General features: G+C 26.9%; 2 protein-coding genes across 2 annotated transcripts in view; one reads left to right on the forward strand and one right to left on the reverse strand.

The window, feature by feature from the left end:
* Positions 1-26,206, reverse strand: part of LOC134829714 (putative uncharacterized protein DDB_G0277255) — a 60,249-nt gene that overhangs the window by 19,520 nt on the left and 14,523 nt on the right. The gene's annotated exons all lie outside the window — the stretch shown is intronic.
* Positions 197-8,983, forward strand: LOC134832310 (transmembrane protein 26). The gene is made up of 6 exons (XM_063846295.1): positions 197-222; positions 7,113-7,310; positions 7,564-7,862; positions 7,926-8,258; positions 8,317-8,773; positions 8,833-8,983. Exons 1-6 carry the CDS (start codon positions 197-199, stop codon positions 8,981-8,983), a joined length of 1,464 nt encoding a protein of 487 aa, XP_063702365.1.

A 26,206-nucleotide genomic window follows, 5' to 3' on the forward strand; every position in this document is an offset into this window, starting at 1 on the left:
TACCGCGTCAATTTTATCATCATCATCATTATTGCAGCTCAATCACAAAAATCCGATCAAAAGGGAGCGTTTCGAATGTAATTACTACCATGATCGCCGAGTCTCTTCTTTTTTTTCTTGTTCATCATTATTTTATCGACATCATCGTCTTTCTTCCAGAAATTGAGGCAAAAATATACGCGGCGGAATAATGATTATGACTCAATCACTCAATAAATTGATGTAAGTATCGAGTAATTACATTCATTTTCAATTTTTTACTTCTCTTTCTTGTTTGTTTTTTTTTTGCGGTTGTTTTACGCGCAGACGAGTGCGTTTGACAAAGTCGCGCAACTTTAATGAGAAACAAGACAAAAATACATGAAGAGTTTTTTAATGAACAAAAACGACGGCAATAACTTTACAAGAATTTAAAATTATTTGGAGGAAAGATAAGATGATGAGATGGTGTGATGAGAAGTGTGCCGCGACGAAAATGAAGTGATGAAGTGAGAATTTAATTTTAATAAAATAAAAATAAACTTTAGGCTTTTTGAGCCCACCAACGATTTTTATTTTTATTTTTTTTTATTTTTTATTTTAATTTATTTAATTTTTAAATTTAATATTTAATTTAAATTAAATTTTTAAAATTAATAATTAAATTATTTTTTTTTAACTTTTGGTTAAATATAAATTTTAGAATTTTTATAGAATTATTTTAAAATTATTTAAATTATAAATTTTATAATTCATTAAAAAATTAATGATTTTTTTTTATTTTTGAATTTAAAATATTTATTCGATTTTTTTTTTCTGTAAAAATTCGTAAAAAATAATTAATATCATTTAAAAAATACAAAAATCAATTTTTAACGAAATTAATTTTTAAAAGCAAAATACGAAATAATTTTCAATAAAAAATTGTTCAAAAAAAAAAAACCAAAAAATTAAATTCATTAAAAAAGTAAAATTTTCAAGCAATTTAAAAAAATAATCAAAAAAAAAAATGTTGGGAAACAAAAAAAACCTAATTTGAATAGAAAATTGTGTTAATTGTATGTAAAAATGCGTCTCAGCTAAAAAAAAAATTGAAACATTGAAAAACATTGTTTCCAACAATGAAATGACGTGCGTTCACAATCGCAAAAAAACGATACATCTTCGTTGATAATAATGACTTCGCTCGTTCAAATTTTCAAAAGACAAAAAAAAATCCCATCATCAAAAAAAAACTTATAATAATTACGATAAGTGTCTGCAGCAAAGTTGTACATGGTCGACTAGCTTTTCGCCGAAATTATTCATTATTTCATTTTATTGTTAAAAGAAGTTTTTTTACACACACATTTTTTTAATGATAGCATTTTTCCTTCACTTTATTTGATTATGACGACGACGACGACTGTCTTTCGGTCTCAAATTATTTTTATAACAATTTTTTGTTGTATTTCGTGCCAGCAGCGGTTATCAGCTTGAAACGATGTTTTTATCATTAAAAATCTCATCATACTTTGTCTTTTTTATTTGTTCGTTTTTAAATAGAAATTTATATAAAACAAAGAAAAATACGAATGAATTGAAAAGAGTGACAAAAAATTTTTTAAATGTCTTTTTGTTGCCCTATTTCCGGTAGCTGTCTGTCATGTTAGTCCGTGTCTGATACAAGAAAAAAAATTTTTTTCTTTAATTTTTCGTGATTTGACATCAATTTTTGTCACGATAATCTGTTATTATTATTTATTTCGACGTCAACGACGAAAATTACAATCAGATGTAAGTAAAGTCGAAACAATTTTCGGTAGGTGTCTAAAAAAACCCAAAAATTTCTTGGCACTAATCGCGACTTTTTTTCGCTATCAACGTCGTGTCACACTTTTTGCTTTAACGTAAATATTTGTCAACTCGCGAGATAAGCTGCTGAGCTTAATTTATTTATAAATAAAACGATCCAGCATTACTTTGGCCCGACAAAAAAAGAGCAATAAATGTGTCGTATTGATTATCGTATCAACTTTGATCCATAAATAAATATTATGAGCTCTCGCTCTCATTTTCGTGGCGCACAGCATCGTTTAATATTTATGAAGAGATCATGAATCACGGAGCGACAGACATTTATTTTGGCAAAATCGGCTGACAACACACATGTTCTTGTGAAATCTCGTTTTTTTTTATATATTTATATATATTCCACTTTTCTTCGACCGTATTGTACTACTAAATATTTTGTACAGAAAAAAATAAGAGCATTTTACTTTAACTTTGTGTTGTGGTGCCATCATGAAAAACTGTATCACATTTATTATCATGATCAACGATTTTTTCGGTATGTGTGTCGCTTGATGCTGCTGCTGCTGTTCGGTGTAAAGATTATATGCATTGATGCAAATCAAGAATTTTTTGTCGTTTTCTGTGTGGTTTTTTCCCTCACTTACTTGAAATGTGCAGAAGCGACCTTAGAAGTGAATTAGATTTATAAAAGTGACGTGGATATTTTTACTTAAGATGCACTGTGAGGTGATTTTTGACACAAAATTAAAAATTCTTCTAAAAAAATAATCTTAGATTAAAATTTTCTCAAAATTAAAAAAAAGAAAATTAAAAACTTCTTATCGGAATTTTAATTTTTAATTAATTTTAAAATTTTATTTAAAAAAAATATAATAATTTAAATTTTATTTAATTTTAATTATTTTTTTTTAATTTTATTTTGATTAATTTTTTTCGTTAAAAAATATTTTCTTTATTATTCGTCAATAAATTTTCTTGAAAAAATATAAAATTTTTTATAATAATTTTGTTGAAATTTATTTAATTGATAATTTTTATATTTTTAATTGATATTTTTAAATTGATAATTTTTTTAGTTTCAATATATTTTTTTTTCATGTAAAAATTAATTTTTAAATTTAAAATTAATTAAAAAATCATTTTTTTCGAAGATAAAATAAGAAATTAATTTTTTAATTTAAGATTAATTTAAAATTCTTTTTTTTTTTTTGAATATTTAGAATTTTTTCTTTTTATTAATCTTCAATAAATTTTATTTAAAAAAATATTAAAATTTTAAATTTTCTCAAATTTTTAATATTTCTTAAATAATTTTGATGAAATTTAATTTTAATTTTTTTTAAATTTAAAATTATTAAATTTAATTTATTTTTTTAAAAAAATTATCAAAATTAAAAAAAAACATTTTTGACAAAAATTCTAAATAAAATATTTTTTCATGGAAATTTCGTTCAAAAATCATCCCACAGTGCCCCTAAAACTCAAAGAAAAACAAGTGATTTTTCACATGAAAAGTACATGTATTTAAAAGCTGTTTTCGTTTCAGAGCGCGTTCATGAGATCCACATGACAACATCATCCGCACACACACAGAGACTCGTTGTCATGTTCGAAAGTCGTACAAATGGCAAAAATTACACAAGAGACATCCGATACGATGTGCTGCGTCTACGAGAAAAATGATAAAATATTTTGGCACGATTCCACGCGCACATTCAAAGATCACTTTTTTGTGTGCTGTGAGTGTTCTATATTTCCTAGAATACGGCGAAAAGACGATGAAAACGAAGATGAAGTAAAAAAACGTTCAAATTTTCCTCAGATTTAACGATGTTTTCTAAGTTTAGTGCATCTCTACTATCACGAAAGATTATAATCACTGACGACATTCTGTTCTCTGTTTTAAGTGTGTGTGTGTGAGAGTGTTTTTCGTCGTCGCTTGCCAAAGTGCCTTTTTATATTCGGGGAAAAAAATCTGTAAACCTTGAACAAGTAAATTTGACACATAAAATATTCGTCATGAACGATGTTTTGACGAAAAAAAAAATATTTTAATTTTTTTTTCGCAAGATTTTTATGAATGAACGTCAAGAACTGTCCAAACACGAAGGAATATGCAGTTGATTCATTCATAAAAAAAAATTAAATTAAAATAAAAAATTGAATTCCATCGTGTGTTCCTAACAAGATGTAAATTGCGTACAAAATGATGACAGGCGAGATAAAAAAAAATGTTGATGTCTCCTTTTTTGCTTGCCTGCCCAAGTGCATCGCGTTCACTCGAAAGGGGGTACAAAGTAACAAACATATTTATTTATTTAATTTTTTTTTGCGTTTTTACATGATCTGCTTGAAGACTTTGATGTTTCTATATAAATTTCGTCCTACACGATTCGTGTGTGGTGCGTGGAAGAGCAATTGAATGCAATTCCGTGAAAAAAAATAAAATTGAATGCAAAATGCACCCACCTCTTTTAATCCTTTTTATTATTTTTTTAATGCGACGCATGCTGGACGACAATTATTATGACGCCGCTCAGCGTGTTTCTTGAATTTATTGAAAAAGAGCCATGAATGAATGATTAAGTGAAATAAATGCTTTTAAAAGACGAGATAATTGATTTCTTTGTAAAAAAAGATAAAATTTTTATCTCGTCAATTAAATTTCTCCTTGAACTTTAATTATTTTTTTTAAATTCTTATCTAAAATATTACGCAACATGCGATAAGAATTCGTTATCAGTGCACTTTCCGCGAAAATTGACACCAACAGACAATGTAAACAATTCGTTATCTTCTTTTGCGGTAAGTTCTTATCAAATTTCATCCGGAAGTCGGTTATTGATTTAAATAAAGTGTTTGTAAATATTTTAAATTTATTTATTTATCATTAGCAGATAAGGAAATTCCACTTAAATTTTTTTTTCGTGAATTGTTTTTTTTTATTTTGATGAAAAAGACATGTCTCTATATCTCATCATCATTAAATATTTTTTTAAAAAATGAAATCTCTATTGTTTCAAGCAAAAAAAAAACTTAAAAGTTGTTTCACGAAATTAACCAAAAAAATAAAATAAAAAAAAATGTTGTTATCATTATTATTAAAAATACATTAATTACCATATGCTCCACTTTTTCACCTCTCATCGCCCGATCTCATCATGCAATGACCTCGTACAAGAATACAATACATACGAAGTGTATGCGGAACAAAAGAACAATGGAAATCGTAGCCTAATTTAAATTTTTGTGGCTTTTTCGGTTATCGTGAGTATCTTTCCATATACGAAATTATTTTAAATTGTGTACATAAGCTAGATGGATGACTTTTAACCATTTTTTTTCGTTGGCCAAAAAATACTTCTTTTTACATAATTTTATGATTATAATTAAGTCTAGTATCTGTCCAGCAACTACAACAAGCCAGCCAGGAAAAACACAATTCAAGCAAGTAATAACGTTTCTCTCTCCTTTGTCTTTGTTTTCATTCATGCGTCGGATGCGCTTCTTCTTCTTCTTTTGTCTGTCGTACAGCACTTGATGATCAATGTGCGTGGCGAAGAGTTTCTTTTATCAAATAAAGAAATTACCATATAATTATATACTTAATTTTTGTGTATTTCTTAAGTAGTGGTCGATGTTACTTCTTCTTTTTTTTCTCTCTGCTGTTCGTGTTTTTGTGAATTTTATATAACCCGTTTCCCCCCGTATTTTTTTTTGTCGTTGTTGAAGTTGCCATGGTGCGATGGATGAGGATTACATTTGAATAAGTGAGCATATGAAATTGCGTTTTGTAATTAGTTAAAATTGACGGGAAATGAATTTAATTTTTGAATTATTATTCATTTTTTTGTTGTGTGATGTTGCGATGTTGTGTTGATGGTGCTTGATGCGTGTGGTGATAACTAAATTATAGCGTTATGACATCAGATACGGTTTGGTGTGAGACACGCAAAGATGATTTTTGGCGTGGAGACGGGCTAATGAAGAAAGTTTGCCCTTAATGAGACTTTAAATTTGCCAAAAAATTAGCAAAAAGTCTTAATTTTTTGTTTTTATTCCCATATTGTCTAGTGGATAGGATATCCAGTTATTTTTTTTTTTTTTTTAAATAAATATTCAGGGCTGCAAAAAATTTTAAATTTAAATAAATTAATTTTTCACTTTTGAGCTTTTAAGTAAAAGTCAATTATAGTTAAAATTTAATAATTAAATTATTAGAAAAATTTAAAAAATAAAAAAAAATAAATTAAATTAATTAAAATTAATTCAAATAATATAAATTAAACTTTTAATTAAAATTTAATAAATTAATTTAAAAAAAATTAAATTAAAATAATTTAAACAAATTTATAAAAAAAAATCCGTTATACGCTTTTAATACAAAAAATAATATTTTAGCTGAAGTAAAAGTAATTTAAGCCAAATTACAAATTTAAGTTTTTTTTTAAATAAAAATAAAATAAAAAAATCTCGAAATTTGGTTAAAATGCAAAAAAAATATTTTAAAGAAAAGTTAAATAATAAAATTTAGGTAGTTTATATTTTTTTTAATAATTTAAAAAAAAAAAAAAAAAATTAATAAAAAATTTAATACTAAATTAAATTTTGTAAATAATCAAATATAAAAAAATTTTTTTTTAAACGAAATAATATTTTTTAATATTTTAAAAGTTTAAATCATAATTTTTGGCAGCCCTGAAAAATTAAAATAAAAATTTCACACATTTCTCTCACATATTAATTCATAAAAATTCTAATAAAAATTATTTACATCACGCCGCGAGTCTCCGACGACGAATCAACTTTTATAATCACGCTAAAAAAACGAAAAATACATGCTTTAATACCGATTCATTAGTCACTGTATATAACAATTTTCTTGTCTTGTCTTGTTTGTTATTTTATGATTACACGATATTTTTAACTTTATAACCATATTTGCGTAAAGCGGGACGTTCCATGTGAGTGTGAGTAAAATTCTCGTAAATTCAACTTAACATTTGACTTGCTCGTGTTTCGTCACATTGTTAAATTCTCTCGGTTCTCTCTCTACGTTCCGTGTGATTGTTATTATCCGTGCTTTGAATGAGCAAATAAATGAGTGATTCGCGAGTTTCTACGATTTTTTTTTATTTACATGATGGACAAGGTGTGAAAGCTTTCCTCACAGGATATCACTTTTTAGTGTTAACACACGAAAAATTTTTACAGGATCATCGTTGTTTAGTTTGACGGTGTTTGTTGAAATGGATAGTCGTGAAAGTTATAATTATTTCCATAAAATAAATTTTGGCTAAATTTACCTCAAAAATCCTATTTTTTCCCTTAAAATCAAGGAAAATCCATAAAATGATCGCTACTATTATCAAAGCAGTGATCACAAGAATCATTTTTGCAGCCCACAGTGCAACAGCAATTTGGCAAGTTGTTCATTCACGCGACTCGAACTATTGGCTCCTTGCGATTCCACTGGGATTTTTATTTTTTGAAGGAATTTTTACACTCACAATCAAGCAAAATCAAGAATGGCGCTGGTAAGTTACGTTCGAGGAGAATTAAATATATTTAACCACAACACACAGGAAATTGTTGTAAAATTTGTTTTTGTGCCTGGTTTTTGTGCAACGTCATGTCCTGTAAGCACTATATGGAACATGACGAAAAGCAAACGGGAAAAATATTTTTTGAATTGAATAGATAAAAATCGATGTTGGAGTGTTGAATGTTGTTGGTCTTTCCCAAAAAAAATCGTTCTATTAACCCATTTTTTTTAATTTTTTTTTTCAGGTTCTGTCCATCAGTATTTTTTTACTTGCTTGGAGTGGTTCCCGCAATATGGCTTCTCGAACTGGACAAGATGCGCAAGCGAGAAAATATGACAATCGCCTCCGTTGGAAAAGATTTCAAAAATTTAGATAAATTTTTGGGGGTCAATATTAAGTTGCCGAACATTGAAGTCGATGCCGAGACGTGGGTGACGTTAATTGAACAATTTTTGATGTTGATATTAATTGTGGGTCGTTGGCTGTTACCGAAGGGCGATTTAACGAGAGACCAGTTGAGTCAATTGTTGTTGGTTTATATCGGTAAGAAATTAAATTTGATAATTTTTTTTTAATTTTTGAAAAAAAAAACTTTTTTTTTTGTAGGAACCGCTGCCGATATAATTGAATTTTTCGACTCATTCAAAGACGAAAAGATCGCAGGAGATTATTTACTCGCATTTTTAACACTTGGCATCTGGTCTTGGTCTCTCATGCAATTCACGATCGTTTTATCAGCTACTCGAAGTCGAAAGCCGCGCGGAACAGGCCCCGCTCATGAAGAAGAGGACGACGAATGTTGCGGAAAATACTGTTGCGGGATCGATGCATGGGGTATCGTGTTGAATATTTTACTGCAAGATGCACCTTTTTTGACATTTCGACTTTTGATCATCATTCATTACAAAATTATCTCTTACATGAATGTTTTTTTCACTTGTAAGTCTAAAAATTTTTATTTTTTTTTATAAAATATAATTTTTTATCAAAATTTCAGGCAAAAATACTCTCGTGATATTACTGCAACTTTACCGCTTGTACGTCGTTTACTCGGAAAATCACAAACATAAAAGAAGATCACAGAAATTTGTCCGAAATCGTCATCCACCTTACGGATGGGACGTTCGCAGCTTCGATTCTGGCGAAGTTTTCATGATTAGCAACGGAAAATATGAACGCCCTCGACGAATTCGCAGGATGAACGATGATTTCACGGAAATATCTGAACGTCGTTCGAATCGTTCTCGTAAAGACACGGGATATTCAACAGGATCCTCGAACGAAAATCGTCACAGAATTAAAAGTCGTAAAAGTGAATCTGAAAGCAATTATCGGCATCACAATCGAAGTCGAAAGAAACATTCATCACCGCCAAGTGATACCGTCGAAAGAGAAAGAAAATCCAAAAATCGTGACAAAAAACGGAAAGTTCATCCGGAATCTGATGATGAGAGGTAAAAAACCGCAATTTTTAACCAAAAAAATTTTTTAATATTTTTTTTTTGTTCAAAAGATACGAGAAAAAATCATCGCGACAACAAAAACGTCTTGTGGAAGTGACTGAAGAATCAGATCGCAGTCCCGAAAGTGATCGCAAGACAAAACGACATCCGAAGAAAAAGAAACATTTATCAACCGAAAGTGACACAACTGAATCAGATTAAATTTTAGAAGCTGCTATTTTACAAAAATTTTTGCTGTTTAGTGCTTAGATCGTGTAATAAACTGTTCCACAGAGCAACATTTCGTCATATTTCTCTAGCATCGCGCGCCGCGCGTAGGTAATAAAGATATGAGTTGATGAATGATTCATAACCGAGTTACAAATACAACGACACACACATCGAGACACGTCCGTTGTTTATAAATAGATAATGTAATCATATACGTTGCTCCGGACATGCCTAGCAGAACTGACACATGGGATTTTTTTATCAATGTGTAATTTTTGTGTGTCAATTATTTTTACTGCGAAGCCGGTTTTATCATATCAGATGTTAAAAATAAAAAAAAAATATTGTGATTTCCTGTGTACCAAATCCCTCTTCTCGAATCGTTGTTGTGATACGTTCACTTTACGGAACACGCAACAAGACAAAAAAATGATCAGAGTAGTGGTGAGTTAAACAATACAGATTTTTATCTGCTGAATGACCGAAAATTGCGCAAAAAACCCTTTTTGTGGCGTGTCTTTTAAAGAGATGATGAAGGTTAGTTTTGGTTTTCTCGTCTAAAAAAATATTTAAAACTTAATTTATTTATTTATAAAATTTAATTTGATTAAAATTAAATTAAAAATAAATCAATCTGAATATGACAAATAAAAAAAATAATAATTAATGATAAAAAATAATTAATTAAATTAATTAATTTTTTTTTATTTTTATTTAATTAATTTAATTTATTTTCTAAATTTAATTTAAATAAATTTAAAAAAAAAATAAATTAAATTAAAATATTTATAAAATAAATAAAAAAAAATAATAATTTAAAAAATGAAAATTAAATAATAAAAATTATTAGGTAATTAAATAGTCATTAAATTATAATTTTTAATTATTTATTTAATATAATTTTATTTTTTTGAAATATATTTTTTTTCCAATAATTAAGTCGAAAAGCCCAAACTCTTGGAATTTTAATCTATCCTTAAACTTGAACATTTTTAAGTATTTTTTTTTTCATCAATAGAGCTCAAATTTTAATCAAATATTATTTTACTTTAAGTTTAAATCTTTAAATTAAAATTTAATTCCTTTAAGCTTAACTTTAAGTCAAAATTTACATCCTTGAAGAGCAACTTTTTTTAAAATCAGAACTTTGATTCAACTCCCAATTCCAGACACCAAAAAAGATAAAGGAAATGATGATAATCAACGAAGACATTTGCGTTGCACGGGTCTATATTTATCTCTCTTGTAGTTTTTTTTCGCTGTATATGCAAAAAAAAAATATTTAAATGGCAACTTTTTTTTGTGTTTATATCTTGACTTGTCCCTGACTGCTCGCTGCTGCTTGTTCAAGTATGGATTGTTGGACTGATAAATCAAAAACGATTTAAAAGTGACTGAGAAACGCAAATTTATCGTGGGATGCGATGGAATGTCTGTCTCTCGCTTTCTTGCTCAAGCATGTTTGTAAAAAAAAAATTGAAAGGTGAAAATTTTGTCAATCGCGATAATGAATGTTGACTTTTTATGTAAAAAAGAAAAAAAAAGAAAGAAAAGGGTCAAAATATGGACTTCCTGACAGTTTTGCAGTCAATCAATGTGTCGTAAATTTTCGAAAAAAATAATATTCGACGTGATAAGACACGCAAACCAAAGATGACGTGTCCCGTAATCCAGTCTTCAATGATAAAAAAACGTGTATCGCACTAACGTGACAAATAAGGAGCGAATGAGTGGGAGATGCAAGCAAAAAAAAAACAATTTTATTTGCATTTGTTGATGTTTATTCGTCGGTCGTCGTGTAAAGTTACAACAACGCGACGCGACTGCATGCGAGTTAAGCACATAAAGCAATAAATAATAATATTGTTCTTTTTTATGTGACTCTTGGACCGAGAGTGTGTGCGCGCGAACATTTACACAACCTAGATAAGTTATGTTAAACTGCACTTTTAATGGCGCCTATTTTGCAGCGACGACGTACGAAAAAGGTACGACGGAACAATTTTACGAGTTATAAGGTACTTGTTGAATATTAGCGAGCGTGTTAATAATAAATTTTTGATTCCAGCAACTTGTAAACACCAACGACCAACAACTTATGAGATAATTTTGGCAGGAGTGTAATGTTGAGAGGGCGAAAATTTGGTAAGAAAACAGCTGTTCTAAAGCAATTTTATTTAATAGAGCTCAAGAAAATTCGGTTTTGAAAGAAAATATTTAAATTTAAACATTTGGCTTCAATTTTCTGAAGAAATTTAAATTTTTAAAAGAAATTCGAACAATTTCAAGTTTTAAAAAATCGATTTTAAATGAAAATTTTAAGGAGTTTGAGCTCAATAAAACAACTTCTTCTTAAAATTTTTATTTTTTCTTAAAAAGTTCAAAATTTTTAATAATTAATTTTATTAAATTAGGTAGGTAGGTATAAAACTAAATAATTTTTTTAACTTTTAAACTTAAGGTTTTTATTTTTTTTAATTAATTTTTAACTTTTATTATTATTATTCAATAATTTATTATTTTTTCAGATTTAATGAATTTTTAAAAAAATATTAAAATTTAATCAAATTAATTAATTTTATTGAAATTTTAAGCTAAATAAAAAAATTTTAAAAATGTGAGTCTCAAAAATTATATTTTTCAGAAAAAATATTTTTTATTTTAAATTCTAAGTTTTTTGAGATTTTGAAGATTTTCAACAATTTTTTTTTATTAAATTCCGATTTTGAACTTAAATTATCTCAATTTCAAATTAAAAATATTTTTTCCTAATCTAATATCCAACAAATTTCGATTTTCACAGAAAATTTTTCAAAGTTATCAAAAAACAAGATTTTTGCACACTTCTTTTTATTGCTGCCATGCCGAACACTGCTTAGAAGTGTCAATGAGCAACATTGACGTCATTATCACTTACGTGTTGCGCTCGGAATCTGAGTGCTGATAATAAATATTGGTTTAAAAAAAGGCGTCACATGCCGGATGTTGCTCAAATTCTCTCAAATACTTAATTACAAGACGTCTCCATGGAACACTTATCACCGCAACGCGCGTAATACCAAGAACCACCATGACCAATGACGATAAACAATAATAAATATAATAATGATGACCGTAATTTTTATATACGAATGCGAACCAAATTGATTACAGTAACTCTAATTTTTTTTCCGTACAACATTCGGTTTGAGGCATATAATTATATATCAAAATGAATGTCTTGTCTTGTTTTGTCTTGCGTTCGAAGGCCATGCAACGCACCTAAACTCAATTATCTGAAGCGATTCGGTTTCGGCTCATATGTGCGCGCGCAAGAGAGGCAAATAAACAAACAAACAACAACTAATCACCGATAAACACAAAAATTTTACCTTCACATGGTAATGGACTCGTAATATGGCGGCAGCAGCAGCAACAGTCGATTGGGTTCGTTAATGACGAAGGCAAAAAAAAAAATAAATTAATTCGATAATTTTTGTATGATAAGAGGCGGTTTACGTCGTGTGTGCTTCGAACAAAATATTGAACAATAATTTCCATTCATGATCTTTGAACGCTTTTTATCTAGTAATTTTGTTGTTGTCTAAAACAAGAAAAAAAAAACTGCTTGAGAAAAACTTATAACTTGAGCACGACCGACTTAACTTAATTGTATCTCTTGCATTATTTTAATCATCATTCATACCATATGGTTTTTTCTTGTGGTTTTCATTCGTGATAACCTTTATCGTTTTTTGAAAAATTCCGTATTTTGAGCGATGACTGATAGACACAACAAAAGTGCACGTTCATTTTCATCTTTTTCGAAAAATGAAAAAAAAAATTGTATCTCGACACTCGTTTCGTAACACTTGATAGAGTTCAAGCGAGTTTATTTGAATATAATGAATAAAGTACACACGGGTTGCTGCTCTGGCTATAAAAGTACATGATGATGATTAACAATAAATGATGTCTGTCTTTGTATAGAGCTGAAAATGAAGAGGCACGGTGATGCATGAATTGAAAAAAGTACAGAAAATTTTTGAGATAACACGTTTTCTTACGTTAAATTTGGAGTTGCTTGATGGTTTCATATTGTTGTTAAGAGCATTAGAGTGGAATAAGTCCGGATTGGGGGTTTTGGTTGATTAAAAATTTTATTTAATGAAGAACATTTACTTAATTTACATAAAAATTAATAAATAAATATTAAACAACAAAAAATTATAAAAATTTTTAAAATTATTTTTTTTATCAAAATTAAAAATAAATAAAAATTAAGTTATTTTTAATTGTTCAAGCTTACATTTTTTAAATTAATATTTTTTCCACAAAAAATATGAGATAATTTTTTTTTATTTTATTTGATAATATTTTAATCGATATTTAATAAAAAAAAAATAAATTTCAATTTAAAAATTTTAATTTTAATAAAAAAAATGTTTAAATTTGTAAAGTTTTTGTAAAATAATTTTAATAAAATAATGATAATTTTAATAAAAAAAAATTAAAATAAATTAATATTTTGAATAATTTAAGTATTAATTTTTTATATTAAAAAAAAGTATTATTTTTTTTTAATTTATAAAATGTTAAAATCTAAAAGTAATTTTAATTTTTGGTTAAACTTTATTATAATTAATAATAATTCATAATTTTATAAAAAAAAATAATTTTCTATGGATTAAAAAATTTCAATTATTTTTTTAAAATATTTTTTTTTTTTAAATAATAAAAAATTAAAATAAATAATTGTTAATTTTAATAAACTAAAAATTTAATAAATTATTTTTTTTATATTTTAAATAAATTAAAGTAAACATTTTATTATTATTTAAAATTTAAATAAATTAAACAAAAATAAATAATTAATTATTTAAATTTTAAACCAATTTAATTAAGAAAAATTATTATCAATGCTTATTCAAATTTTTTTTAGAAGCCTAAAAAAATTCCTACCTACACTTCACCTCAAAACAACAAAAACCTCATCAATCCTCAAGAAACGTAACTCAAACAACAATCACCATTATCAAAAAACGAGCGCAAGAAAAAAATCTTAATGGTCGGAATGTGAATCACTTCATGCACACACACACACACACAGTCATCATTTAAACAAAACAAAAAATTTACCTCCATATGTGTCTAAATTAAAGCACTAACAAAATAATAACAACACATCAAGAACGAAGATGAAGAAGAAATAAGCGAGTCGAGTTGAAAATATTATAATTTATGATATCATGGACGGATTTGAATACAATTCGTCTTTATTTCTGTAGATACGTTGTGTGAATGTACTCGTAAAATGAAGTACGTGAACGCACATATTTATCATCATATCAAAGAAGAATTCGTTTTTGATTTGGAATAAATAACATTTTTTTGTTGAGATGTTGTTTGATGATGATGAATAACTTTTGACCAAATCCGAGTGTGAGATAAAACGAAGCAAACGAACGAAGGATAAACATGATTATTATAAATCGATTAAACCATTCGGCGGTGTACCGTACATGGCATCATGGCATGGCAAGGCATGAACAAGCCTAAATAAGTCATTGCACGAAATTCTCACATATTTTTAATAAAAAAAAAAAAATAAAAGTCTCTCTATGAACAAGATTATTATTACAATTATTATATTACATGCAGTAATAGCATAATGGACCGAAAAGTAAGCAAAAACGTTCATATTATGCAACCAGAAAATAATATTGCAGAGAAAAAAATAAACGAAGTGATATTGTTTGTATTTATAGTAAAATTGTTATAATAAAATCATGATCTCCGTTGCCCGTTGCTTGCTTGCTCGCTTTCGACATTGCCATGACACTATGTTTATCACCTCGTTTTTTATTACGACGAACGATATTTTTTTTTTTTTGAAACGCTTTACCGACATACAATAGAGACGTATTTATGCAAAAACGTTCAAAAAGTACTTAATCGTGATTTAATTTAAAACTTTATACTTCACACAGTCATGAAATAAACGAAATGTCGAAATCACAATTTTTTCCTTTTCAAAAATTCATGATAAAGGAAACGAATTCGTCACTTTCTAGCTGCTCTACGGACCAAAAACGGATGAAATTGATCCTTTTGGAAACAAATTGATCCCTTAAAAGGAATTTTCTGATGTCTTAATGGATCAATTTGAACCCTCAACGAATCAATCTGACCCCTTAAGTCTTGAGAGTTGGTTATCCACAGACCCCTAAGAGAAAAGAGATGAATTTGATCCCTTAAAGAGGTTAATTTGACTTCTTGTTAAGTAATTAAATTAACCTCTTTTAAGGGATCAAATTGACCTTGAAATGACCTTTCAAGAGTAGCATTAGTTTTTGGGGTCTGTGGATGCTCAATTCCAAAAGGAGATAAGTTACCCTTTTAATAGGTTAGATTGATTGGTTGAGGGTTAAATTGATCCCTTAGGAGTTCAGATAATTCATTTCAGGGGTCAATTTGTCTCCAAAGAGATCAATCTCACCCATTTTTCGACCATTAGGTATGCAGTTCAGTTCATGGCTGAAATTTATCCTTCTCCTCTATCTAATCAACTGAATAGATGACCTTCCTCTTGTTTTCGTCTATTATATTATTCATTATTTTTTTGTCAGTTCCTTTCCAACCACTCACTCACAATTTAAAAAAAAATAAATTTTTGTTGTCCGGGTTTCATGAGGTGATATTTTGATAAATGGAGTAAAATAGTGACCAAACACTCACACACAACTCTTGAACAAAATAAAGTTGAATTGTTATTATTTTTTGGACGTCATTCATGATTTCTTTTGATAAATTTAATTGTTAAAGCTGAAATTACATTCGATGAAGGTTGTTACGTTTACCACCTTTACCAGCAACAATAATAGCAGCATAACACCTCGAACACTACAAATTACTTTAGATTCTTTAGTAATAAATAATACTTTTAAATAAAAAATGTGTATCAACAAAAATACTTTCAATAAAATTTAAATTACTCGAAAATTTAAAAAATGTGGGAATCAAATCTATTTTTTTTATTTTTCGTTTTCTGCAAATTCATTGTTCCAAATTATCATATCACACACAAAACGAAAACGAAAAACGAGAAAACATAAAAAAAAAGTGTTACTGTGTGTTGTGTGGGTGATGCTTGACTAACGTTGATGGCTTTTTGTATTTCTTTTTTTTTTTTTTTTGTTGTTTAAATAAATACGAGAACAAAGGTTGTCCTCCTTTTGAGAGCAAAGAGACACGAGAAACATTTTCGGTTACGAACCTTTTTCTTTTTTATTTTTAATTTGATCAATCACTGGAAATCTCGTAATTTACGTAAAAGTAAAGTTTCAACGGTAGTCCGCTGGCCAGAGACAATACCGCTGATAAATGCATGAAAAAAGACGAAATATATACAACAACAAAAAAAAAATTAATCACTTCCTGAAATATACATGACACACACTCGAAAATCTCTTTCTTTTTTGGTTTTTTGTGTGTATGGCTTGGGATGTCTTATGATTATTACTTCACGCTACTTTGGGTTGAATTGAAAAGAAATTCAATTGTTCTGTGTTTGTGCGTGTGTTTCTTGCGCGGCTGTGTTAAATATCAAAAAAATATAATCTTATTCACAGCTTTTAGAGAAGTAATGAGAGTACAGGGGGGTCAATTTTACTGAACATTTAAAAGAAAAATCTGACATTTGTCAAAATTTTAAGAAAATCTGTTTTCAATCAATTAATTTTTGAATATTATGATAGGTTTCGATTCATTTTTTCTTTAATTTATCTCGAACTATGGGAAAATCAAAAAATTTTGAGTTTTAGTACAGTTTGAAATTTGACAGTTGACAGATGTCAAAGTGACAGATTTAATTTTTTAAAGAATTTTTAGATATTTTTTTGAAAGAAAATATTTTGAGAAATAATTTGTCTTAAAATCTTTGAGACAATCCAAAAATTTTTATTTTTAGTGCAGTTTGAAATTTGACAGTTGACAGATGTCAAAGTGACAGAACTCATTTTTTTGAAAATTTAAAGATTTTTTTTTGATAATTTGACGAGATAATGCTTTAAGAAATAATTTGGGGTAAAATTTTTAAGATAACCTCAAATTTTTATTTTGTAAGTCAAGTTGAAGGTTGACACTTGACATCTGTCAAAATGACAGAAAATATTTTTAAAGCATTTTTTGACAGTTTTAAGGTCTTAAATTATTCAAATAGGAAAAAAATAACAAAAAATTAGAAATTCTTTGAAATTTTTCAAAAATTAAAAAAAAATGTCAAATAAAAAATAATCTGCCCTGTACTTGATAAACTCTCTACACGCTTCATTACCGTGATTACGATAATTGTGTGATGCCGTTACATTATAACTCATTGAGCCTCATCCATTCCATTTCATTCCCATATTCCAGTACATTATTTTTATTTGTACATTAAAAAAAATATGTTACCTTGCCTTTTATCACATCATTTATTCAAAAAAGTAAAAAGTTTCACATAATTTACAATTACATTAACCATTCAAATTATTTTTTCCAAAAATAGTAAAATGTACCTTAATCTTGATTTTGTCACTCGTACGTTTTTTCGTTAATTTCATTAAAAATTAAGAATTGGACACAACAACGGCATTCAATTAAAAAGCTCACACAAAGAATTGAATTGAAAAAATATGTCAATTTAGACAAAATGACACAAAAAAAATGGTCGTCGTCGTCGTGTGAAACGTGCATGAAATTGTGTGTGAGGTCGCTCGACTCGATTAAATCACTTATTTCACAGTTTTGTATGTTTCTATCCCCCATTATATTTAAATAAATTATTTATTCGTAACGTGAAAAAAAAATCAATTGAATGATTGGTTTTCGGGTGAAAATAATCAAATCGCTAAATGCGTTTCTAACTGCCAGCTATTATTAGGTAAGGTTATGTAAAGTAAGTAACTTTGTGTGAGAAATGACAATTTTTATTTTTTTTCTTAATGGCCATGCTTCTCACTTATTTACTCACTCGTGTAGTTACTTTGTCAGGATCTGTTTGTTCGCTACTGACTGACCGCCAGCCAGCTATCGAAATATCGCCAATAATAAATTGCATAGATTGCCATTCATTCATTTTATTGCATTTCAGGCTCGTTTTGTTGAAAAAGTGTCTTGAATGACTAAAAAGCATTGAATTTGGTTCACATAAAATTGCCTTCGCGCACAAAATATATATTATTATCAGAGAAATCAATCAGAATGACTAAGGGAATTGCATTGAATTCATCTTATGTGTTGTTACTCGGTTTTCTAGTTGTTAGTTTTATTACATAAATTTTTATTTTTTTATAATGTACATACAATGGCATTTAACTCTTTTTTTTTCATTTCATTTCAACTTCGTTGCTGCTGCTGCGCCGCGCTGCTGCCTGGATGCGACGACAACGACGACGACGACGAGGCAACCGAAGGAAAAACGTGAACAGAGTTTTATGTTTCTCGTGTAGGAAAGATATTTATTTATGTACGCAAAATAGCTTATCTCTCGTTAATTTATGTATGTAGTTTGCTTGTTTATTTTGTTTGATTTTATTTTTGGTCATGGATTATAGCACAAAAAGGGTTTTTAATGGCGTCGACTTTTTCGTTTTGTGCCACGACGTGTTTGGAGCGAAGGTACCTAATGGGGAAAGTTGGTGAGAAAATTATTGTTTGGGAAAAAATTATTAAATTTTCTCTAAAAGGATCGAGAAGATTTTTTTATTTTTTTTTCGGCTTAAATTTTAATGAGGAAAAACTATTTTTAAATTAATTTATAAAAAATATTAAAATTTTAAATAAATATTATTTGTTAAATATTTTTTTTAAAATAATTTTTTAAAAATTGTTTTAAATTTTTTTAATTAAGACAATTTTGAAAATTTTTAAGTAAATATTTAAATCTTATTGTTATAATTGATATTTTAATGAATAATAAAAAAATATTTAATTTATAATTCAATTTATTGCATAATTAAAATAAATAAATTGAATTATAAATATTTAATTAGAGTATATTTAGAAATTTTATTATTTGTTTGAAAATATTTTTAGTATTTTATTTAATATTTTTTAGTAACTTAAATAATCGATTTCAATCATCTCAACCAAACAATTTTCATTTAATTTAATTTTTTTTTATTTTAAAAATTAAATTATTAAAAATTAAAAAAAAAATATTCAAATAAATTTAAATTTATTTAATTTAAGAATAAAATTAATATTTTTAAATTATATTTTAAATTTTTTTTTTCATTTAAAAATATTAAAAAAAATAAATTAATGTACAATAATTTTTTCTTTTAATATTTTTAATTAAAAAAAATTATTTTGCTAAAAATATTAATAATAATTTTAATGTTAAATTTATATAAAAAATATTTATTAATATTTTTAATAATTGATAAATTGAATTAAATTTTTATTATAAATATTAATATGATATAAATGTTTTAAAAAATGGTCCAAATACATTAAAATAAAATCAATTTCAGTCAAGGTTTCAATAAAAAATTCCCAATTATATCGCAAGTCATTGCATTAGTAATCTACTAAACTAAACTCATTCATGACGTCACATATTGCGGTTTTATCCGCCGAAAAATTCACCTTATTTAGCATATCGAACCGTGTTTATCATCAACTCTAATTTATATTCTGCGACGACGCTGATCAATGTCGTTAAATCCATCAAAAAGTTTTATCGAGCGTGTGTGAGTCACCGCACGTAATCTCCAAGCACAATAATTTCTCCTCTACGGATAAATATTTACCATCTCTCTCTCGCTAGCTGAATGGCGATTAGGAATTTACGTTTACACAACAAATAATTTAATAATATAATTATCAAACATTTCCAGTTTAAATTGGTCAAGAGATCGGGTAATGAGGGACTGAGAAAAACCAGTTTTTTCTCTCTTTCTCGCTGTTATCGCACGAAACAATCGTGACTTTATCGCATCAAACAACCGGTCGATAAACAAGACAGCAAAAAATTGATTACAATTGAGTGTCTAATATGAAAGCCACGGACAATGCGATGCATCGAAACAACGAAAAAATCCATGATTTGTTTATTATTATTATCTATTAAATATTACACGAACTCAAATATTTATCATTCCACGAAAAAAAAAACCCGAACAAAGCACGAGAGCACGTCATAAACGCCATGCCACTGCAAAAAAAAATGTCGCCCCGTTGTGTGTAGGCGGCGATTATTATCACTTTTATTGATTATTTCGAATATAATATGACAGTTTTGTTATTTGTCATACTCCACTCTCCAACTAGCTTCGTTATTTATAATAATAAAAAAGATTATTTTATTAATAACTGGCCTTGCGAAAGCTTACTGATTACAATTTCAACTTTTCTCGACGGTGTGTGTTGTGTCATGAATAAAAGTGAGATAAAATTTATAATATTATATTGTGAATAAAATACATATTTGTGTGTAAAAAAAAAGGTTGTCTATCATGTTATCGGCAAAGTGTCACTTTTTGAGTGACTCAGTCGCATTTTTTTTTTATTTTTGTACGTGAACGAGTTGAGTTGTTTATCGAAAATTGCTCGACAAATTTTTATTTATTTTTTTCTGTGGGAAGGTGATTAAAATTGAAATTATTTACTCACAAAATATTAATTTTCACATCTAGGGAAGTAAAAAAAAAGATGATTGATGATTTTTGGCTTACCTAAAAAGAGAAAAAAATAAAATTTATTATTAATATTTTTTTGTTAAAAAAAATTATCAGTTTTATCGAAAAATTGACCCATTTTCAAAAAAAAAATTTTTTTCTAGTCGCAACAAATAAATAAAATTAATAACAAAACTAAAAAATAATCTTTTAAGGCTTCAATTAAGCTTTCCATTAACGGCAGTCTTTATCTTCCTACAACACATATATTTTTCACTTTAATACTTTGAACATTATCGATTTGTAATACCGAAATAATCTCACTTATATCATCGCATCGGCCTGCAATAACATATTTTATGTCCATTATAATTGTGAAAGTATCAAGAAAAAAAAAATAATAAAGAGTGTAAGTAACAAAATCCGAAGTTGCTCTCTAATATCATGGTCACGCATCTTTTCACGACAACAACGCACGACGACTAGTACGAAAAAAATTAGTTAAAAATTACGACACAATATTATTACATTTTTTTTTGCGTTTATGGCGCTTATCTCTGTGAGAACTGTCAATATTATTTCACACATTTGTGAATTTTTTTCGCCTGTATTTTTGTGAGATATCACAGAAAATGATAAAAAATAAATTTGAAACGTCTAAAATTTAAATTATTTTTATCTATCTAATAAGTCACACGAAATGCAAGCAAAAATACAACAAAAAAAAAGTTACATGAAAAAATGTACAAGGCAAAAAATATCTATTTTCGTTCGGATTTTTTTTTTCATGTGTGTCTATGGCAGCAAAAGACACGAGCAGATTATATATCAGAGTGCGCAAAGTTATTTGCCAACAACAACGAGCTATATACACACAAAAAATTATTTCGAAATAATCATTTCTAAGTTAATTATCAAATTTTATAGTTTATCGTTGGTGATGTTGTTGTCGCGTCGCTCGTTCACACACACGTTATATCGTAAATAAATAAAATAAAATTTAGGGCGATAATACCTTCGTACGTAAAGTCGACGACGACGACGATGCGCGCGCTAAAAAAGACATAAGAAATTATCTTACAGATGAAAATTATTTTTAGGTTTTTTGTGCAATAATATTTATTTATCTTTCACCATTATTTTAGATATACGGCCCCAAAAAATTTTTCTCGATGACGAGAAACAAAAAAAAAACAGATTACAGAAAAATAATGATGATAAAAAAAATGCATTGTTGGGACATGGTGCCAAGAGTATGCCAAGGAAATGCATGTTTTATCGCGACCGCAGTGAATTTATGTTTTTTCGTATTTTTTTTTTTATAATTATTTTTTTTTAAAGAAAAGTTTCCTGCGAAAAAGTGAACGAGTGTGACTTTATCGCTGCTTAGACAATAAATTACGAATGCATCCACCTACTCTTTTTTTTCGCATATTTATTTATAAATAAAATGATTTTATAATAATATTGTACATTTTATTGCATAAATATTCAGGATTTGTTTTAACCTATGACGCGCGCCTATGACTCAATCTAGTTTATTTTGTGCTTTAATTGCATGTCTTTGAGGCATTTTTCATCATTTTGGGAGTCAATTTTGCTTGAAATGTATTTTTTTTTTAAATTTAATGATTTTTGCCTTTAAAAAATTATTTCTATGTGCAAAAAAGCCATAAAAAAATAAGAAAGAGAAAAAACAGGAAAATGCACTAATATTACATTATTTATCTATACTTTACATTTATATATTTAATAAACACTCACAGTTTATGTAAATCGTTTTTGATAATTCATTTAAATATTTTTTGTTATTATTGCAATGCATTTAGTAAACGTACCTGTGTACGAGACAAATGTCGGTCGATCGTCATGTAAGTCTTTAAGTGCCTCGCCACAGAGATATTCAACGGCATACACACAATTTATTAAGTAAAAGTAAATAAATGTGCACATTATTGCTCTCTGACAACAACAAACATTTTAATAAATCGCGTAGGTAGTTGATCCAGTCAGTCGCAGATAAATCCAGGCAAGGCATGGCAAGGCGAAAAGGCAACAACCAACACAATCAAACACAGAAAAAAGTTTGCTTTTGTTTAGTTTTGCATTGCAGTGAGGTACATAAGTATGGAATTGTAGAGAGAAGTTGAGATTTCTTTATTTATTTGTTCGTCTTGCTTTGTTTTGAGATTTTTACGTCGCGGTGTTATCGGTAAATCGACTTGCGAATTTATTTTAGAAAAAGTTTTAGTCTGTCCGTTATTGGAAAAAATTTCATATTTAAAAAAAAAATTAAATAAATATTAAAATATTTATAAAAAATAATAATAAAATTTAAAAAAATATCAAAATTTTTATAAAAAAAAAATTTTTTAAATATATTGACAACTTGAATTTTTATTTATTAAAATATTAATTTTTAAATTATAAAATTTCCCTATTTTTATATACATTTTCCTACAACTCACTACCGTATTTTATTTTTTATTATATTAAAATGTATTATCATTATTTTTTAAAATTTAATTATTATTTAAGTTTCAATTTTATTTTATTTAAAAAAAAATATTTAATTATTCATTTTGTCAAAGTCTTATTTTCTATTTTTATTTTTTTTTATTTATTTTATACGTTGGCAATTTTGATATTTTTTTTTGTTAAAAATCTTGAAATAAAATAAAATTAATTCTTAAATTTGATTTAATTTATAATTTTTTAAATAATTAATTTATACATTTGATTTATTTATTTTATTTATTCATAAAATATTTTAAAAAATTATTTCAATTTAAATTAAAAAAATAATATTATTTAAATATTTTTTATTTCGAAATTTAATTTATTAAATAAAAAAAATTAAATAATACCTAAACATTTAAATTTATATTTTTTAGAAAATTTTATTTAATTTTTAAATTAATATTTTAATAATAATTTTTAATTAATTTTATTTAATTTTTTTCAATCCAGAAATACGCTCAAGACAATTATCCACAAATATTATAATCACCACTAAAGCGTTTCATGTTAATAACTTGCGACACAATGATATGCATAAGAAGATAAAGCAACAAAAACTTGTAAGAGACGCAGAAAAAAGAACAGCGAAGAACAACAAAAACAACGTCGTCAACGACTCCAATTGTGATAGAGGTGAATGATAAGATTGCTGAACTTAACACAACAAAAGCCAGCAAGTCATTCAAGTAAATCATTTTTCTTTTTGCAGCTCATCAACGACAACATTGTCCACGTTCGTTGCAAAAAAAAAATCGCACAAAACGTGCAAAAAATGAAGATTTTCGACCCCTTTTGCGAATAAAAATCCAATTTACGGCTCATTTCCTTCACTTCCCAAACTATCGATACACAGGACTCCATTGTCTTGTCGCTTTTTGCGTCTCAAGCCGTGCAATGTACAACGCAAAACAGTAACAAATCCCCATCAACTTTGTACGTAAATCCACGAGAAAAGACTCGCAAAGACTGATTGATTGTGAAATAAATATCTGCATCAAAAAGTGACGTGAACGTTGTTCGTTGCTGTTGTTGTCGAAGATGATGATGATGAAATTTTATAGTCAAGTCAAGTCAAACCAATTACTGCATTAGAAAGACAAATACAAGAAAAATCCACGACGACGACGGCGAAACTCGTAAAGTCATGATTTTCAGTCCAAACAGAGTGCATTAAACAGACAATAATCATAATAAAAAAAAAGAAAATTAGCTAATACATTCTAACTAATAAGTTCCCGCGAGGAATGTTTATTTATTATTATTAGCTCGATACCAATTTCTGCTGAGGCATAAAGGAACGACGACGAAAAAACGATGAAAAGTTGCAACAATATGTCGACATTTGATTTGATAAAGCAAGAAAAAAACTATTACATCGACTTTACATTGTAAGAAATCTTTTGTTCGGTCCATCAATTGTGTGTCTTCATCTGATGTGATGATGAGTGACGACACACAGATTGCAGTTCAAGAAGAAAAAATCGTAAAAAACACGTAAAAACGAGAGAGAACGGTTAAATTAATTGGATTCTCATCCGGAAATGAATTAATTTTGTCAGAATTTTGTTAATTTTCTCGTCTCTTCGTCTTTTTTTATTTTTGTAAAAAAAATGTAAAAAAAGGTGAGTATCATCCCGTTGTTGGATGGCTCATCAAACACATGACTAATGTAGGTGCATGTTTTCTTCTTGATATATGTTTGGTATGGAATTGTGAAAAATTTGTGTCTCGCAATATTTTAATTTTTTTTTTCTTAAAAACAAATATAAAGTTTTTATCAAATTTTATCAAGAAAAAAAAATTAAATTAATTCAAAACTTTATTTTAATTAAAAATTAATGTAAAATTAATTATTAAAGTTTATTTTTCTAACATTTTTAGCAAAAAATTTATTTAATTTTAAATTTTATTATTTATTAAAATTATTTAAATTATTTTAAATTTTAAAATAACTAATATTTATAATAATCTTATTTAAATTTTAATTAAATAATTTAAACTAAAGGAATACGTTTTTTTTATAAAAATTTTTAAAAATAGTTTTTAATATTTAAATGGCAATTTTTAATAAATATGATACCAATAATTTCTAAAGCAGATAAAAAATTAAAATAATTCTTTCGTAAAAAAAATATTGTGAATTTTAAATTCATGACTTAAATTAATATTTTTTTATCAAATAATTTTTTTAGCTTTAAATTTAAAAAAATATATTTATTTTATTTTTTTAATAAATTTATTCTAAACAAATACATTTATTTATTAATAAAAAATATTTTTTTTTTGAATTAAAACTATTTTATTTAAAGAACATTTATTTACTTTTGTTAGTATTAAGTTAAGTTAGTATTATTATAAAAATTAATTTAATTTTAATTTTTTTATTTTAAATTTTAAATTAAGAAAAAATTAGTTTTTTTTATTTTTAAATAAAAATATTAATAAGAAATTTTTTTTAAATTTAAATAAATTCTCGCAATAACCTTATATTCTAATAAATAAATTCGAAAGACACATTTTTCACAGCGTAGCTCGGTAGAAAATGATATACGATTTACATACGACGCCAACGAGATAAAAACAGGCAAAAAAAAACGACCGGAAATTTCGTTAATAAATAAATGGAGAGTGAAAATTAAATTTAGTTCCTTTTTCGAATAATTTTATCAGACCAACCGGACCTTCCCTCATCACTCATCACATAAATAATTTGATATTTGAATAAATAACCGACCTCCAATCGATATTTTATTCATTTTTTATTATTTTTATTTTATTAATATTTCTCATAACGCACGAATGCACTTCTTTTTTTTTTGCAGAGAACGATACCGATCATTGTCGCAAAATCATTAAGAGAAGAAAAGAGACGCGTAGTGCAATGGCTTCTGTTTATCGTTTTGGTATCTTGTCGGGATGTTATTCACACATCATGTCATACATTTACACACACACCCAATGTGCGAGCAGTGCAGTTTGCGTTATCTTTTTATATATTTATATTTATTTTTTTTTTTAGTTTTATTTTATATTTTCATATCCACACCACGAA

The sequence above is a fragment of the Culicoides brevitarsis genome, chromosome 2, assembly GCF_036172545.1.
Source record: "Culicoides brevitarsis isolate CSIRO-B50_1 chromosome 2, AGI_CSIRO_Cbre_v1, whole genome shotgun sequence".
Lineage (NCBI taxonomy): Eukaryota > Metazoa > Arthropoda > Insecta > Diptera > Ceratopogonidae > Culicoides > Culicoides brevitarsis.

What these genes read in the sequence shown, in the direction of transcription:
- LOC134832310 (XM_063846295.1), top strand. Translation starts at nt 197, where the DNA reads ATGACTCAATCACTCAATAAATTGAT. An exon ending in CAAAATCAAGAATGGCGCTG is followed by an intron (nt 7,311 to 7,563) that starts GTAAGTTACGTT and finishes TTTTTTTTTCAG; the next exon opens with GTTCTGTCCATCAGTATTTT. An exon ending in CATGAATGTTTTTTTCACTT is followed by an intron (nt 8,259 to 8,316) that starts GTAAGTCTAAAA and finishes TCAAAATTTCAG; the next exon opens with GCAAAAATACTCTCGTGATA.